The 19,103-nt window shown below is 36.9% G+C and overlaps 1 protein-coding gene across 1 annotated transcript in view; it reads right to left on the reverse strand.

The window, feature by feature from the left end:
• Positions 1-19,103, reverse strand: part of LOC107544123 (butyrophilin subfamily 1 member A1-like) — a 139,121-nt gene that overhangs the window by 59,850 nt on the left and 60,168 nt on the right. The window contains exons 5-8 of the mRNA XM_087817324.1: positions 10,023-10,130; positions 6,845-6,865; positions 3,170-3,190; positions 1,426-1,446 (exon numbers count right to left, since the gene is read on the reverse strand). Coding sequence (XP_087673450.1) covers positions 1,426-1,446; positions 3,170-3,190; positions 6,845-6,865; positions 10,023-10,130 — 171 coding nt within the window. The remainder of the gene's footprint in view (positions 1-1,425; positions 1,447-3,169; positions 3,191-6,844; positions 6,866-10,022; positions 10,131-19,103) is intronic.

Genomic DNA, 19,103 nt, shown 5'->3' on the forward strand with positions numbered 1-19,103 from the left:
ACCTGCTGGAGAGCCCAAGGGAAAGGAAGTGTCCTACAAGATATCTTAAAAGGAAACCAGCACATTCCCTTAACCCGATCCTCCTCATCTCAGCAGCTTTGAAATGGAATTAAAGTGAGCATCCGGGGGTAGGAGAAGCCTGAGAATATATTGCAACTGAAGGAAAGGAGGAGAAAAATAAATGGATGGGATACTTTAAAATTCAAGATGAAAGAGAGAAAAAGAAGAGCAAAGGAACGGGTGGGTAACGATTTAGAGAATGAAATACCAACAAGAAAAAGATATTTTTTTCTGAAATGCATCACTAAAGGAGCGCCAGTCTGAGAAAAGTTACCAAAAGCTTGCTGACATTCTTCTGAAAAGGAAAATGGAAAACTTTTCTAAATATAAGGGAAATAAACATAGACAATTCAGGTCAGTTGAAAATTGCCACTGAAAGTAAATTGGTACAATGAATATAATGAAAAATAGAGGAAGCATGGAACACACCCAAAATGAAAAGTTGGGGAGAGAGCCCCTTTTTTCCTGGGAAAGGGAGAAAAAGAACTGAATTCTCTCCAATGACTAAAGAAACGGAAAATGTTGGTGGAGTGTCAGGGAGACCACCTACAATTCTACCCCATACACATTTCTCTATGGATGGCTGGAGGTCCTTGGGAAATTGAAGGGTTGGACCACAACACCTATGTAATGAAGTAGAATGATTTTGTGACAAATATTTTCTTAGCAGTAGCATATTTAAATTGATATTTTAAGTTTGCAAACTTCTTACATGTATATTAAATTAAGCAAGGTGACTTTAGGTGTAGTATATTTTGTACCAATAAAGGTCAACCTATAAATCCTGAGAGAATCTCTTTAGTAGATGTGATGATCCTTGAGAAAGTGAATGACTATCATGTGTGGGCACAAATCTTTTTGCAGGTCTAATGGTTTTAAATCTATGAGTTTAATGAAATTGCAATAGACCTTATTTGTCAATAGGTAGAACTTTTAAAATTATGAAATTTCAGAGTGAAGGGGGAGAGGGGGTGAAGGGGGAGAGAGTAACCAAAGAATTTATATGCATATATGCACAACCCAAGGACGTGGACAATAATGGGGAGAGTGACTGGGAAGGGGGAAGGAACGGGGGGGGAAAGGGTCATTGTGGAGAAAAAGGGACATCTGTAATACTTTAAATAAAAATAAAAATTATTAAAAAAAAACACATTACTCAATTCATAATAACTTTTTTGTTTACTATATTTTCAATCAAGAGATAGAAAAAATGATCATTTTAAAATTAAAAATAAATTTAAAAAATAAATTATGATCCTTCAAAAATTTATAAACGACTATAAAAAAAATTAGCTTTTCTAAATATTTTGTCGATTTCAGCATTTAACTCAGCAGTTCACAGAACTGAGTGAAACTGGTACTTGCCTCTGTCCTGTTCACTCTGCCCTGAAAAGTAAAGGAAGACATAAACAAGTCATGCCAAATGAAACCACAATATGGGAGAGAGAGGGGAACAAATGTTGGTACCCTTTTCATGGTTCCCTCTGCAGTGGAAATTTACCCAACTTTGGCACAATTTCAAACAAAAGGTGCCAAAGGATGTCTCAGCCACCAGACATAGTGGCACTTGACCTCCCTCATGCCTTGCGCAAAAGGAACTAAATTAGGAAATAAAACCAGGAGGGAGGTAGAACGGCAATTCTGGGGTGTGCATTATCAGTCTTTCCTCTGTCATTGGACTATCACCGTTTTCCAACTGGAAAGCAAACTTGTATTTCTCCATGACAATGGTGCTTAATGGAACCTGTGACCTCTCGGTGCAGTTGCCAAGGCTCTAACCACTGAGTGATACTGGCCAGGGCAAGAAATATATATTCTGAAAGACCATTCCCAAGGATAAAATAGAATTGAAATTCTCCTTGTAAAAGGGGGATATTAAGGTTTGAATGATTAAGGGTTTTGGTATTTTTCCAGTAACGCTGTGGTCATTTTTTCTTGTGTTCTTCACATAAAACACCCAGATGAGAGATATATTAATTTTCAACTTTCCTCAAGATATTTACTCCATCTGCAAATTGTATTTTTAATTTTTGTTTATTGATTTTTACAGTGCTAAAGGGGGCGGGGTTAGAGAGAGAGAAATATTTGTTGTCCACGTATTGGTGCATTCATTGCCTGATCTTTAAAATATGTTAATTGATTTTAAAGAAAAAGGAAGGCAAAGAGAGAGAGAGAGGAACACACACAGAGAGAGAGGACCAAGGAACACTGCTTTCTTGCTTCCTGTAGTTGCCCCGACTGTGGATTGAACTTGAAATCTACGTTTGTGCCCTAACTGGAAACTGAACCCACAACCTTGTCTCCTTGGGACCACAGTAACCATTCGAACTCCCCAGCCAGTCCTGCATTGTTTTCGTAGAGTACTGTTTGTCATTTGATAACTGTGTCAACACAAATGCAAAAGAATAAAAATTGATTTGATCAAATATTATTAAAATCCCCCTCAAAATAGGTAAATTTATTTAGATACCTGGGAATACCTGGTTTATAGTCAAGGGCACTGGAAGAGTGATGCCCCAGGTCACCCTTGGCCAATGAATGATATGACATATTAATTATAACTCAGGCTTTAGACAGACAATGGTCAGAGAAACTTAACTCTGCAAGTTTGGAGACTTCTGTTGTCTCTTAAGGATTTGGAAAAGTATCAACTGCACAGTAATGAGCCCCTAGACACTGGACATCTGACAGATGTCCTCCGCTTCTATATGTTTGAGGAATACATATATAATATTTATGTAAATATATTTATATATATATATATATATAATTTATATGTTATGGAAACCATATGTCTAACAGCTTAACACTCTTCATCAAACCAACTGTCTAAACAGGTAATTCTCTGCAAGACAGAAATATCGAGTGTTTTCAGGCCATAATTGCATAAACTGAAACACAAGGAATGGAAAGGGAGGGAAGGTAGAAAAGAGAAACGCGAGAACTCCAAATAGGAGAAGTCCAGTCCCAAAATCAGGGTGGGAAGAACAGGGATCAGGAGGGCAGGTCAATGGAAAGCATAGAGGTAAAAAGTCAGGAAAGAGCAAAGAGGGAAATTAGTCAGATGTTTTACAGGAGATCAAGAGTAAGGGGATATCATAAATTTTACCTAATCTTGTCTGAAGTTCCACTGGAAGAAAAAAAAAGACAGGTCAATTTCATGGGAAAGAAACACAGAGAGATTTCAAATGTACTAATGAATTCATATTTCATTTTGAATTTACCAGGATCCAGAAGAACACACACAAATTCACAAGCATACATACACATCAATACAACCTTCACCCTGCCCCCGCCCCCCCCCACTCATAGTTCATTATGTGCTGACATTTTCTACAAAAAATAACATGCACTAATATGGAGCTAATTTCATGAAAGACAAAATTTTAGGAATGTTAGTTTGTGGATTAATTTGGAAAATCCATTTGAAACTATTAATGTTCCCATTATTCAGTTGGTCTGCTTTAGTGCATGCTTATAGGCTTCATTTATTTATATATTTATTAAATTAAAATATTCCAACTATAGTTGACATACAATATTCTATTAGTTTCCACTGTACAGCACAGTGACATGACTGCTGTGTAACTTACTTGGTGATCTCCCTGTTCAGTCCAGCATCCACTTAACCCAATACATGATTATCATAATATTATTGACTATATACTCCGTGCTGGACTTTAGAAGCCATGACTACCTTGTAACTCCCAAATTATACTTCCTAATCCCTTCACGTTTTCACCCAGCCACAAACCCCCCTCCTATTTCGCAATCATCAGTTTGTTCTCTACATGAGTTTGTTTCTCATTTGGTTCTTTGCATATTTTGTTTTTAGATTCCATCTAGAAGTGAAATCATATACTATTTGTTTTTCTCTGTCTGACTTGTTTGACTCAGTATAGTACACCCTAGGTCCATCTGTAGTATAGCAAATGGCAAGATTTCATTGTTTTTATGGCCAAATAATACTTCCCTTTACATATATAACACACTTTCTTTATCAAGTTCTCTATTGAAGCACAGTTAGGTTGCTTCCATATGTTTGTTATTTTTATAAATAATGCACACAGTGAATTTAAAAACACAATGAATATGGTGTTTTTCTTTTTCTGATAAATACCCAGACACGGGATTGCTGGGTCATGTGCCAAATTAAGAAATAATACACAAATGGGACAACATCAAAGTAAGAAATTTTTGCACAGCAACAGAAACCATCAACAAACTGAACAGACAACTTACTGAATGGCAGAAATTATTTGCCACTGATACATCCTTAAGGAGTTAATGTTCAAATTTAATAAAGAACTCATATAACTCAACACCAAAAAACCCAAAAGGCCCAATTTAAAATTGGGTAGAGAGTCTGAGTTGACATTTCTCCAAAGATGACATACACATGGACAATACATATATGAAAAGATGCTCAATGTCACTAATCATCAGAGAAATGTAAATTAAAATCATAATGAGATATCATTCACAATTGTGAGAATGGCTACCATCAATAAATCAGCAAACAACAAGTATTGGCGAGGATGTGGAAAAAAGAGAACCTCTGTGAATTGTTCCTGGTATGCAGAATGGTGCAGGAGCTACGGAAAACAGACTAGAGTCCTCAAAAATCAAAAAGGGACTACCTTAAAATCCAGAGATTACACTGCTGGGTATATATTTGAGGAAACCCAACATAATCATTTGAAAGAATGTATGCTCCCCTATGTTCATTGCAGCATTGTTTACAATAGCCAAGATTTGGACAAAGCCTAAGTGCCCCTTAAAGATGAGTGTATCTACAACAGTGGTACATATATACAATGGAATATTACTCAGCCATGAAAAGAATAAAATCTTACCATTTGCAACAGCATGGATGGATTTAGAGGGTGTTACGCTAAGTGAAATAAGTCAATCAGAAAAAGGCAAATAGCCTATAACTTCACTTATATGTGGAATCTAAAGAACAATATGAACAAACAAAACACAAAAAGACTTAGAGATGCAGAGGACAGTCAGATGTATGTCAGAGGGGAGGGGACTTGGAGTTAGGTGACAAAGGTGATTGAATTGACATGTACAAATTGGTAGTTCCAAAATAGTCCCTGGGATGCAAAGCATAAGGAACATGGTCAAGAATATTGAAATAACTTTGTGTGGTTCCAGGTGGGTACTTGAAATATAGTGGGGAACACTTTGGAAGGTATATGATTTTCTAACCACTATACAAAATAATGTTAAATGCACAAGCCAATTAAAAAATAAAATGAAGAAAATAAATAAGTTATCTATTTAATTTATTGGAGAATGAGTAAAGACCATTATTTTGAGAATCAACTGCAAATTTTCAAAAACTGATGAGGACGAATAAAAATATATTCAAAAAGAGTAGGTAATTATACAAGGTATCCACTTCACAAACAAATATTTTCATTTTTTAAACATCACCTCTTTCACTGTATATGAATTTTAAATAGGAATACTTATGTCTCATTTTGCTGGATCTATTCCAAGGTTATTCCTATTTTCCAAGGAAAATTATTAATAAATGTGTATTATTTATATTTCTAAATAAAAAATGACCACAAACTGTGTGCAGTAAAAAGACACACATTTATTATCTAATGGTTTCTGTAGATCAGGAACATGGTATAGCTTTATTGGATGTTGTACCTCACAGATTTTCAAGAGGCTGCAATCAAGGTGTTCACCACTACGACCTGGTTAGGGAAGGACCTATTTCCAAGCCCATCTGTATGGCTATGGGCAGAATTCTAACAGAATGGCTATTTGGTTGAGGGCCTCAATTCTCAACTGGCTGTTGGCCTGAGCGCCCATACAATCCTTGCCATGGGGTTTTCCTCAACATGGCAACTTGCTTTGTCAAGGATGGTAAGGGAAAGATTCTGCTAGCAAGAGAGACATCAAAATATTTTCTAATTTAAGTGACATCCAATCAAACTTGAGATCAGAGGACAGTTATTCAATGGGAGAGGATTACAGAGACCATGAAGAGGCTGAGACCACTGGGGACCAGGTGAAAATTTCAGTTTAAGATAAAATTTGCATCAAATTCTCACATCTCCTGGTTTCTGGGGTTTTTGATACTATCAATTTAACAACAAAAATATTATTTCAACTTGTAAATATGGTCATGCATACAGGGATTAAATATTCAAGGTCAGTGGATGTGTGATGCCCTTGTTCAGAATTGACCAATGGCATGACATGAGAAATTAATTATAGCACAGGCTTAGAAGAGACAATGCACAGAGAAAAGTCACTGCAGCTTTGGAGTCTTCTGTTGTCTCCTCAGGATTTAGAGAAGCATCAACTCTATAGTAATGGTGCCCAAAACATGGAATACCTGTGAGAGGTCCTAAGTTGGGACCTTCTCAGAAATATTCATCATACACACACACACACACATATATATATATTACATAGATGTCTTATTCAAACCATGTGTCTAAAAGTTTAACACCATTCATCTCACTAACATCTTCTAACATCTTAATGAAACAAGCTCTTTTCTACAAGATGGATGGAGCCAAAGTTTACAGGGAAATCATTGTATAAAATGAAAGAAACAGGAATGGGAAGGGAAACAAAAATTGGCAAGAATCCAAAGAGGAGAAGACCAGTCCCAAAATTAGGGAGGGAAGGACAGACATCAGGAGGATAGGCCAATGGAAGGCATAGAGATAAAAGTCAGGAAATAGCAAAGAGAGAAATTAGCCAGCTGTTTTACAAGAGATTAAAAGTAAAGGGATGCCGTATATTTTACCTAATCTTGTCTGAAGTTCCTCTGGAAGAAAAAAAAAAAAGTATAGGTCAATTTCTTGGGAAAGAAACAAAGAAATTTCAAATTTACTAATAAATTCATATTTAATATTGACTTTACCAGGCTTCAGATAAACACACACAAATTCACACACATACACATCAACACACACCTTCACCTTGCCACCCCTCCTGCACAAAGCTCATTATGTGCTGACCTTTCCTACAGTAAATAAAAAGCAGGACTATGGAGCTAATTTAGTGAAATATAACATTTTCAGAATTAGTTTGATTGCTAATTTGTAAAATCTTTTTGACATTAATTATGTTCCCAATATTCAGTTGGTCAGCTTTATTTCATGGCCATTGGCTTCATCTATTTACATATTTATTAAATTAAAATATTGCAAATAGAGTTGACATACAATATTCTGTTAGTTTCAGGTGCACAGCACAGTGATTAGACATCTGTTTAACTTACATGGTGATCTCTCTTTTAAGTCTAGCACCCACCTGACCCAATGCATGGTTATCACAATATTATTGACTATATTCTCCATGCTGGATATTTAAGCCATGACTACTTTGTAACTCCCAAATTATAATTCCGAATCTCTTCACATTTTCACCCAGCCCCTAACCCCCTCCTGTCTGGAATCATCAGTTTCTTCTCTACAAGAGTTTGTTTCTCTTTTGGTTCTTTGCATATTTTGTTTTTAGATTCCATCTAGAAGTGAAATCATATGCTATTTGTTTTTCTCTGTCTGGCTTGTTTGACTCAGTATAGTACACCCTAGGTCCATCTGTGGTATAGCAAATGGCAAGATTTCATTCTTTTTATGGCTGAGTAATACTTCCCTTTACATATATAACACACCTTCTTTATCAAATTCTCTACTTAAGCACAGTTAGGTTGCTTCCTTATGTTTGTTATTTTTATAAATAATGCACACAGTGAATTTAAAAACACAATGAATATGGTGTTTTTCTTTTTCGGATAAATACCCAGACTTGGGATTCCTGGGTCATGTAGTAAAAAAGCAATAATACACAAATGGGACAACATCAAACTAAGAACTTTTTGCACCACAACAGAAACCATCAACAAACTGAACAGACAACTTACTGAATGGCAAAAATTATTTGCCAATGATACATCCTTAAGGTGTTAATGTTCAAAATTTATAAGGAACTTATAAGTCAACACCCAAAATCCCAAAAGGCCCAATTTAAAATTGGGTAGACGGTCTAAATTGACATTTCTCCAAAGATGACATACACATGGACAATACATATATGAAAAGATGCTCAACATCACTAATCATCAGAGAAATGCAAATTAAAATCATAATGAGATATCATTCACAACTGGGGGAATGGCTACCATCAATAAATCAGCAAACAAGTATTGGCGAGGATGTGGAAAAAAGAGAACCTCTGTGAATTGCTCCTCGTATGCAGAATGATGCAGGAGCTATGGAAAACTGAATGGAAAGTCCTCAAAAGTCAAAAAGGGACTACCTTAAAATCCAGAGACTACACTGCAGGGTATATATCTGAGGAAACCCAACACAATTATTTGAAAGAATACGTGCTCCCCTATGTTCATTGCAGCACTATTTACAACAGCCAAGATTTGGACAAAGACTAAGTGCCCCTTAAAGATGAGTGTATCTACAACGGTGGTACATATATACAATGGAATAGTACTCAGCCATGAAAAGAATAAAATCTTACCATTTGCAACAGCATGGATGGATTTAGAGGGTGTTATGCTAAGTGAAAAAAGTCAGTCAGAAAAAGACAAATAGCCTATGACTTCACTTATATGTGGAATCTAAAGAACAATATGAACAAAGAAAACACAAAAAGACTTAGAGATGCAGAGGACAGTCTGATGTATGTCAGAGGGGAGGGGACTTGGGGGTTAGGTGACAAAGGTGATGGAATTGACATGTACAAATTGGTAGTTCCAAAATAGTCCCTGGGATGCAAAGCATAAGGAACATGGTCAAGAATATTGGAATAACTATGTGTGGTGCCAGGTGGGTACTTGAAATATAGTGGGGAACACTTTGGAAGGTATATGATTTTCTAACCACTAAACAAAATAATGTTAAATGCACAAGGCAATTAAAAATAAAATTAAGAAAATACATAAGTTATCTATTTAATTTGTTGGAGAATGAGTAATAGCCATTATTTTGAGAATCAACCGCAAATTTTAAAAACTGATGAGGACCGATAAAAATATATTTTAAAAGAGTAGGTAATTAAACAAGGTATCCACTTCACAAACAAATATTTTCATTTTATAAAAATTACCTATTTCACTGTATATGAATTTTAAATAGGAATACTTATGTCTCATTTTGCTGGATCTATTCCAAGGTTATTCCTATTTTCCAAGGAAAATTATTAATAAATGTGTATTATTTATATTTCTAAATAAAAAATGACCACAAACTGCGTGCCTTAAAAGGACACACATTTATTATCTAATGGTTTCTGTAGATCAGGAACATGGTATGGCTTTATTGGATGCTGTACCTCAAGGATTTTCAAGAGGCTTCAATCAAGGAGTTCACCACTATGACCTGGTTAGGGAAGAACCTGTTTCCAAGCCCATTTGTAAGGCTATGGGCAGAATTCCAACAGAATGGCTATTTGGTTGAGGGCCTCAATTCCCTGCTGGCTCTTGGCCTGAGGCTGCCATGGGATCCTTGCCATGGTGTTTTCCTCAACAGCGCAGCTTGGTTCGTCACAGATACTAAGGGAATGATTCTGGTAGCAAGACAGACATCAAAATCTTTGGGAATTTAAGTGATATTCCTTCTAACTTCAGATGAGAAGTCAGTTATTCAATGGGGAAGGATTTTAGAGACCATGAACAGGCTGAGACCATTGGGGGCCAGGTGAAAATTTGACTTTAAGTAAAAATTTGCATCAAATTCTCACATCTTCCTCATTTCTGTTTTTTTAATAGTGTCAACTTTACCATCATAATATGGTAATTTATAGATTTATAATACATTCACTTGAAATATGCAATAGAAGAAAAACATTGTGTTATTATTTTGAACTTTATTGTTTTTCTTAAACAGGTAACATCTCGTTCTCATTGTCTCACTCATTTTTTTGACTTTAGCATAATTTATTATCTTCCATTTCTTACATCTTACCTTTTTTATTGTCATTAGTTCCACAGCAGTAAAAGATAATTAAAAAAACTATTCCAAGGAGGACTACAGGCAAAATTTTAATATTTTCATCATTCTTTGGACAATTTTCTGAAAAACAAAAGCAAATATAGACATGCAGTTAGACTCAGTTTTCATTCTTAATCTCCTTCCATACTGCAAGAGCCCACTTGTATTTTTCTGCTGCCTTCTGGGTAGGATTGAGTCTTGTGTCTTTGTTCAAGGAGCAGAAACATGTGTTTGAACATTAGCTACTTTCTCAACATTACACTAGTTGCTGTGGGGAACTTACTGAAATATCTACTTTCTGTGCTCAGAAAATTTCACTCAAGTTATATGATATGATTGGATCTCCAGGAATTTTCTTCCTTAAAAGGTCAGGTGCAGTCACAAAATAACAACCAATGAATGCTAATTAATTTGGTTTAACCATAGAGAACTGAACTAGGAAAGGGATCTTGCAGGGTCTTTTATGGGACAGCTTGTCCTACCCAGACTCAAGGCTATGCTAAGTGTGAGGAGGAAAACTGACCATTCTGCATCAATATTCCAACTAGAATTCTGATAAAGACTTATCCCACTGGTACATTTCATTCTACTTTTATTTCCCTTCATTATCTACTTCTTAACTTTCTACCTCACTGTCTCTTTAATGCAGAATTGTAGCCCAAATGTAAACATTCCATTTCTCTTTCATATTCTCCTTTCCATTCAATTCAGATATTATTTTCTGAATTAACCTTTTTTGCCAATCTCTTTTCTGGCTCTTTATTTTACCAAAATTTAACAGATACCATCAAACATTTTTTCCAAGGGTTGCCATTTACACTGAATGGTATTAGGATTTCCCTTGAGCAAACACTGCTCACCCATACCTTGTCAAGGGGATGTTGCATGCTTACCCAAGGCCTCTTTTCCCCTGGCCTGAGAAGAGAGATCACTCTCCTATAAACCTTGAAAGCTCCTTTGTGAATATTGTATTGACAGACTGCATTAACAGATCTACTACCTTTGTTTGGCAACACAGCCCATCAAACCTTTCTACTCTCATGTTTAGTTTGAATATGTATTGATTTTTTATATTTCCCAGATTTATTTCAATTTTTCCTCCTTAACACTTTGTTTAAACTTAAGCAACTTGAGAAAACTCATTGATGACACATTTCACAGCTGCTTGTCAGTCTTGGATTCTTTTACACACGTAATTGATCTTTCCAATGAATTTGGGCAAACTGCTCACATAAACAAAACTTAAAATTTTTCACACTTTTAATTTATTTTCTAAAATCACAGTTTGAACTATTTTATTTTTAAAAGGATGTTCTGTGATTCTAATTTAAACATGCCACAACTCCAGAACATATGCTTTAAAATTTTTTATTAAAAACATTGTTTGGTTGAAATGGCTTTAAAATTGGTTCAAGATTTCTGAGGGGGCAGAATTGGGAGCCTAGTGGACCAAAGCATTGATAGTGGAGACAGATGCACAAGGAGAGGGCTCAAAAGATCTGCAGAGGGTCCATCCTGATTCCTCTGGTAAGTATAAAATGGCACATGCATATGAGGAAACCACCTCAGCATGAAAACTACCTGCAAGTAATTAAAGAGGACCTAAATACATTGATGATGATACCTAAATTAATGGATGTTTGTGGATTAAAATACTCAATGTGTTAGAATATCACATCTCTGCAAATTGATCTATAAATTCAACCATTGAAATCTCAGCATACTTTTTTTTGTTGAAATTGACATGAGAACTCTAAAACTCACATGGAAATTCAAGACTTTCAATTACCAAAACAAAAAGAACAAAGAACAAAATTGAGAGAGTACTATTATTGCAATTCAAGATTTTTTCTAAAATTACAGTAATGAACACAGTGTGGTAATGATGTAAAAATAAAATAAATAGATAAACTTAATAGAGTCCAGAAATAGGCCTACACACATATAAACAACTGACTATCAACAAAGGTAGCAAGACAGTAGATAGATAAACATGGATATTCATATAAAAATAAAACTTTGATCTACACCTTGAACTGTACACAAATTTAATTACATTTATACACATATATATTGAACCTCAACCTGTGAAAGGTATAAAAAAAAACATAGTAGACAATTTTAGTGACCTTTGATTAAGTACTGATTTCTTAGATATAAGAACAAAGCACAATCCACAAAAGAAAAATATATTAAACCTCATTAAAATTAAAAACTGCTATGTTTGAAAGACAATGAAAAGAAAATCCATAGTTTGGAATAAAATAATTTTAATTCAGAAATAGTATAGATTTCTATCCATAATATATAAGGACTATCATTTATAATGGGCTTTAGTTTTCTTTTTTTCCTGTAAGATGAGCTTCAACAAAACCATCAACTTTTATTTGACAAACGTTATTCTCATTCTTAGAGATAAAGCAACATTGTTTTCCCTCTTGCTTTCCACTTCTAAGTCCCCCATCTTTCCTCCTTCTCGTGGATGCCAGAACTCTCTACCAGTTTTTAGGTAATTTGTTCATGTTCCATCCAGTGCATCTGAATTTCTCTATTACTTCTGTTTCACAGACTCAATTATGGCTTCATTAGAAGCACAACTTGCTTTCTATAGAAACTTATGATTCAATATTTCTTAGGGGTGTGAAATACTTCCTAACTTTTAAATGGCCACTTATTGTTTTTGGAAAACATGATAAAATAGATTGTTATTCTTAAATATTGAGTTCAGGTACATGTACCAACATTTGTGCCTCTTAGTAAGTACTTTTATGTTAACAGAAAAAAATGCAACATGCAATGTGTGTAAATTTTCTATAAGAAATCTTCATTTATATTCCCAATGATATATCTGATGAGGGTTAATACCCAAAATTTATAAAGAACTCATACAACTCAAGAGGTGAGCAGATGGTGCCCCTGAATATTCACCTGAATAGTGATGAGCACATGCATGTGCAGAAACCTCCTGAAACTGGGACAAGAACATCCCCAGGATAAGGCAGAACTGTGCCTGATGCTCACACACAGCAAGGATACTACCTTTTAACAGTACATTTGGTACAGTACTGTAAAAATTACTATTTATTGTTAAATTAAATATAAGAGCATAGGAGTTTCAAGGGTACATTTCTATGATACATGATCTATATATTGCATTGTGTTCCCTCCACTCAAAGCCAAGTCATCCGTCATCATGTATTTGGCCCCCTTTACCCTTTACGACCCCACCCCCTAACCTTCTGGTCACCACCATCCTGCTGTCTGTGTCCATGAGTTTTTGTTTGTTTGATTTTCTTGTTTGTTCATTTGTTACTGTCAGTTTTATATCCCACATGTGAGTGAAATCATGTGGTTCTCAAGTTTTTCTGACAGACATATTGGCTTAGCACGATATTCTCAAGATCCACCATGTCACAAATGGCAGTATTTCATCTTTTTTATGTCTGAGTGGTGTTCCATATTATACATGCGCCATATCTCCTTTTCCCAATCCTCTATCAAAGGAAGCCTTGGTTACCTCCACGTCTTGGTAACTGTGAATAATGCTGCAATGAACATAGGGGTGCATATATCCTTGTAAATAAATGTTTTAAAATTTGGGGGGTAGATCTACCCAGAAGAGGGGCTGCTGTGTCATATGGTAACTCTATTCTTAAATTTTTGAGGAACTGCCATACTGTTTTCCATAGTGGCTGTACCAGCTTATATTCCTACCAGCAGTGAATGAAGGTTCCGATTTCTCCACAACCTCTCCAACACTTATTACTTGTGTTGCTGATAATAACCACTCTAACAGGTGTGAGATGTTATCTCGTAGTTTTTTTTTCATTGTTGACTCTATTACAGATATCTGCTCTCCCCTCTCCCCCACCTTTTCCTCCCTCTGACCTACCCCCACCACTCTCCTAGGCCTTTACTGCATTATTGTCTGTGTCCATGGGCTATGCATATATGTATACATATTCTTTGTTTAATCTCTTCCAGAGTCCCCTTTCTCTTCCCCTCTGAGACCTGTCATTCTGTTCCATTTAACAATGCCTCTGGTCATATTTTGTTTGTTAGTTTATTTGTTCTTTAGATTCCACCCATAAGTGAGATCATGTGATATTTGTCTTTCTCTGTCTGGCTTATTTCGCTTAGCATAATAATCTCCATGTTCATCAGTGCTGTCTCAGTATAAGGGTTCCTTCTTTTTCACAGCTGCATAGTATACTTTTTAAATCCATTCATTAACTAATGGGCATTTGGACTCTTTCCAGATCTTGGCTATTGTAAATTGTGCTGCTTTAAACATAGGGGTGCATATATTCTTTTTAATTGGTGTTTTGGAATTCTTAGGATATACACTCAGAAGTGGGATCACTGGGTCAAAAGGCAAGTTCTTCACTCTTGGGGCTTATCCAGGACCTGGTCCAGGTGGTTTAAACAGATTCCTGTAGTCAGTAGTGCTTGTAATCTGTTGGAGTGGGGCAGGCACTTCCTCTTTTTCCCAAGGATGCACTGGCTGAACTCATGAGAAGTTTGGGTCTGCTTCCCTGTAATGCTGCTGAAGGGCCCAGCACAGGCCCCTCTATCTCTCAGATAGAAACCCACCCAGGAGACACTGTTGCAACACCTCAGGTCCACCACGCTCCCTGGCACTCGCCACTCAAAGTAGGAGGGGATCAAAACAAAAACAAAGGCAAAGATAGCTCCTCTTGGCACTTCAACATTTCCATACAGCCAGCCTCCCTTAGGCAGAGCCTCCACTCAGGCTCTCAAGTTCCAAATGTCAGTGTCCCCCACACCGTCAGACTAAGCAGTGCCTGCACAGATTTCTAGCCCTGTTGTTTTCCTTTGGTTTGGACCACAACAAAATGGGGCAGACCTAGCAGATTCGCATTTGGGGGGAAAGGCGCCCTCTGTGCACAGACCAGGCTTCCTCTGGCTCCCTGCCTAGTGTTCTACCAGGGGTTGGAGGCCTTCTCAGAGTCACTGCTGGGTGTACTGATCAGCCCCCTCTGAAGCCCAGCTCTGCAGTGTGGAGCTTTGCTGTTGGTCCCTCCCAAGTTCCAGATCAGAGCGATTATCCCTGGTGCTGCAACAAAGAGATGGCTCTTTGCCTGGGATGTTGCTATTTGAGCTTCCAAGGTGGACTGAATCTTCACCGCTTCCCACCACCCAGTGCTGCGTGAGTTCCCCTTCCCTTTTGTTTTTCTGAATTAGGGGGCCCTGCATGGGGTTGAGATCCCAGGGGACTCACTGCCACAATATCTCTCAGGCTTCCCAGCCATGCACCTGCATGAGTTGGCTCACCCTCTTCACATCTCCTTTCTTTCCTCTGCCTTCCCTGTTCAAATATTTCAGATCAGCTTCCCTTCAACTGATTTCCATCAGGTGTTGGTAGCAAGCCCTCCAGGTTCCACCTAATCTGCAGAGCCATGTTGGATCTCCCTCGTGGTAGTTTTAATTTGCATTTCTCTAACAGCTAGTGAAGTTTAGCATCCTTTTGTATGTCTGTTGGCCATTTGTATGTCTTCTTGGGAGAAGTGTCTGTTCAGGTCCTTTCCCCCCTTTTTTTATTGGATTGTTTGGTTGGTGTTGATTTGTATGAATTCTTTATATATTTTGGATATTAACCCCTTGTCAGAGCTGTTGTTTGCAAATACCTTCTCCCACTTTGTTGGCAGCCTTTTTGTCTTGTTGCTGTTGTTGTTTGCTGTGCAGAAACTTTTTAGTTCGATATAGTCCTATGCATTTGTTTTTGCCTTTACTTCTCTTGCCTTTGGGGTCAAATTCAGAAAATATTCAAGTCCAAGGTTCATAAGTATATACCTATGCTTTCTTATATGTGGTTTGTTCTTTCGGATCTTATAGTTAGGTATTTGATCCACTTTAAGTTAACTTTTGTATATGGGAACAAACTGAAGACTCGTTTCATCCTTTTGCATGTGGCTTTCCAATTTACCTACCACGATTTTTTGAAGAAGTTTTCTTTTCTCCATTGTATATTTTTGGTTCCATTGTCAAAAATAGTTGCCTGTGTACATGGGGGTTTATTTCTGGGTTCTCAGTTCTGTTCCATTGGTCTTTGTGGCTATATTTCTGCCAATACCATGCAGTTTTGATTACTGTTGCTTTGTAGTATAATTTGAAGTTAGGGAGTGTGATACCTTCAGCTTTGTTTTTTTGTTCTCATGATTGGCTATTCAGGATCTTTTGTGGTTCTATACAAATCTGATAATACTTTTGTTCTATTTCTTTAAAACATGTCATTTGACAGAGACTTTAACCTAGACAGGAACTTGGAAGGCCTGTGGAAGAAGCTATCATACCATCTGTGGATCCCAAAAGCCCTACAGGAAGAACTTTATGGTTTCAGCAGAGTTCTATGGTTGTAACACCTTTTCTACTTAAATTTCTTTCCCTCTGTTAAAGGGACTTTGTGCTCCTTCTTGGCCCTTATGCGTGCATGTGGTTCACCATAGCTGCATGTGCTAGATTGCACTCCATTCTTTTTCCCAAATAGATCCCTTTGGTGAAAGACTACCAAGTCAACTATTGTTTTTTGGTTGAAAATACTCAGATTTTTGTTTTGGTAATGGTTATGAATTAGCCATACTCAAGACACTGCTCCAATATTACCTAAAAATGTTCAATGCCAGATCTTAAAGCATCAGACTGTATCCAAGTAACTTACCTACATCTAATAGTGAAGATCAAGAGAATGGTAGGAAAACAAATATATTAATTCATTAATTTTCAGAACCCAAACATGATAAAATTCACAATATCTGTCACCCAATCTAAAGTTTTTGGACAGAGAAACAAGACCCACAATAAAAAGAAATGTCAGTTGATCAAAACCACATGTCACTGATCTTAATATGTTCAGGCCAATACATTAAAAGAGTCATAACAACTGTATTACATATGTTGTAAAGTATGTAAACACATTAAAGTTATAAAAATGAACCAAATAGAACTTTTCAAGATAACATTTATATGTGAGATGAAAAAATACACTTGTACTTAATGGCAGGTTAGATGTTGCATAAGGAAATATTCAAGAATTTGAAGATATAGGAATAGAAAGTCTCAAATAAAAAACACAGAAATAGGAGAATTTTCAAAAGAATAGACCATCAGTGTGTCGTGGGACGAATTCAAGTGGCCTTCTGTGAATTTGGAATCACTTAAAGCAAAAGAGAGAAGTTTGAGGACAAAATACATCTAAAGAAAAAAAATAGCCTGACCTACTCTAACTGTGATGAAATCAATAAACCCTTGATCCAAAAAACTTAGTGAATCCCACACACAAGAAACACGAAGAAAGCTTCAAGGCACATCATAATCAAGCTGCACAAATATAAGATTTTTTTATTTAAATTTCTTTAATAGAATGTTGGAAAAAAGGAAGCAAGCAACATGGTGGTTTAAGATGTTTTCCCCTTTTTATCTCTTTTATAATCAACAAATTACACATCCACACGCTAACAAAAGTGCCTTGGTAAGTGCTTTGGGACCTAGCACCTTACTTTAATGGACTGGACAGAGTCTCACCCACCAGTGCAACCAGTAGTAGACAGACAAATCTCTGTACAGGTTGTGGATCCACTGGAGCCAGTGAAAGTGCTCAGTCAGGAAAAAATTGGGCAAGCACTTGCCAGGTAGGCACTCACACATGAGAGAGAACTTGCAGAAGTGCAGCCTTCCTGAGGGATGACTCCAGTACCCCACTGGAGAAAAAAAATGTGGTTACTGTGGGAAAGTTTGCTGCCACTCCTCCTGCCCCAAAGAAAGACTGCACAGGGCTAACTTGTCTAGCAGCGGTGACCCCTCCTGTGAGGGAAAAGGAAAGTGCTGAGTGAGTGTCTGGCTGCCTTAGCTGGGTGGTATGTGACTGGTGAAACCCATTTCTCTCAGTCAGCACCCAGAATACTAAGGTGGGAGCTCTGACTTGGGGGAGGGAGGATATTGGGAGAAACAGACAAGAATTTCAAATATAATTAAAGGGACTGTCCTCAGCAGGATGTCCACCCACAAGCCTCTGGGAGTACCACACATGGGAATCTCATTATTAGGTCCACAAGTACCCCCAAAACACCAAGTGAAAAACCCATACCTCCTTCATTCTGTTCCTGGCTCCTTGTGTGCATTCCAATGTGCATTTGCAAGAGGAAGCTCCACTGGCAGGGAGCATGCCCTGATTGAAAACAGGCACTTGCATGGCAAAGGAGAAATTGAAAACCAGGAAGAAATTTTCCAAAACCCAGTCTGGTAACCTCTAAAAACCAGAGAAGACAAAAGCTTAAAAATTTGTTCACAGCCCGGCCAAGCGTGGCTCAGCGGTTGAGCATCGACCTAGGATCCAAGAGATCAGGGTTCGATTCCGGGTCAGGGCACATGCCCGGGTTGCAGGCTAGGCAGTCGGTCAATGACTCTCATCATTGATGTTTCTATCTCTCTCTCTCCCTCTCCTTTTCTCTCTCTGAAATCAATAAAGATATGTTTTTAAAAAAAAAATTGTTCACAAGAGGGAGCCAAAAGAGTGGAGCAGGTAGGCCTTCACAAAGACAGAGGATAAACTCAGATAATAATATCACACATAGAACACAACATTCCATCTGAAGGCAGTGGGCAAAGAGTTAAGGAGATGTCTGTTACTTAATTAAAAAAGCAGCAATGCATAACTTGGAGGTATATGAAAATCAAGGACATATGCCATCACAAAAAGAAAATACAATTCTTTATCACAAAGACATGAAGTATTGCAATCTAACTACTGAAGAATACAAAATAGCTCTGTGGAAGAAACTTAAGGAACCAAAAAAGAATTAAGAAATATAATTCAATAAAATAAATAAAATAACTGAAGAGAGGATTTTTTTACAAAAGAGAATAAAATTATAAAAAAGAACAAAACAAACTTTTGAAAAAGAATGGAATAGAAAGCATCTGTAGCAAGGCAGACCAGACTCATGAAAGAATAAATTACAAGGTGTGTCGGAATTCTGAAATAAGTTATAAGAGAAGAAAGAACTAATATGAAAAGAGACTAAAGAAAAACTACAT

This window comes from Miniopterus natalensis, chromosome 5, assembly GCF_054644295.1.
Source record: "Miniopterus natalensis isolate mMinNat1 chromosome 5, mMinNat1.hap1, whole genome shotgun sequence".
Classification (NCBI taxonomy): Eukaryota; Metazoa; Chordata; class Mammalia; order Chiroptera; family Miniopteridae; genus Miniopterus; species Miniopterus natalensis.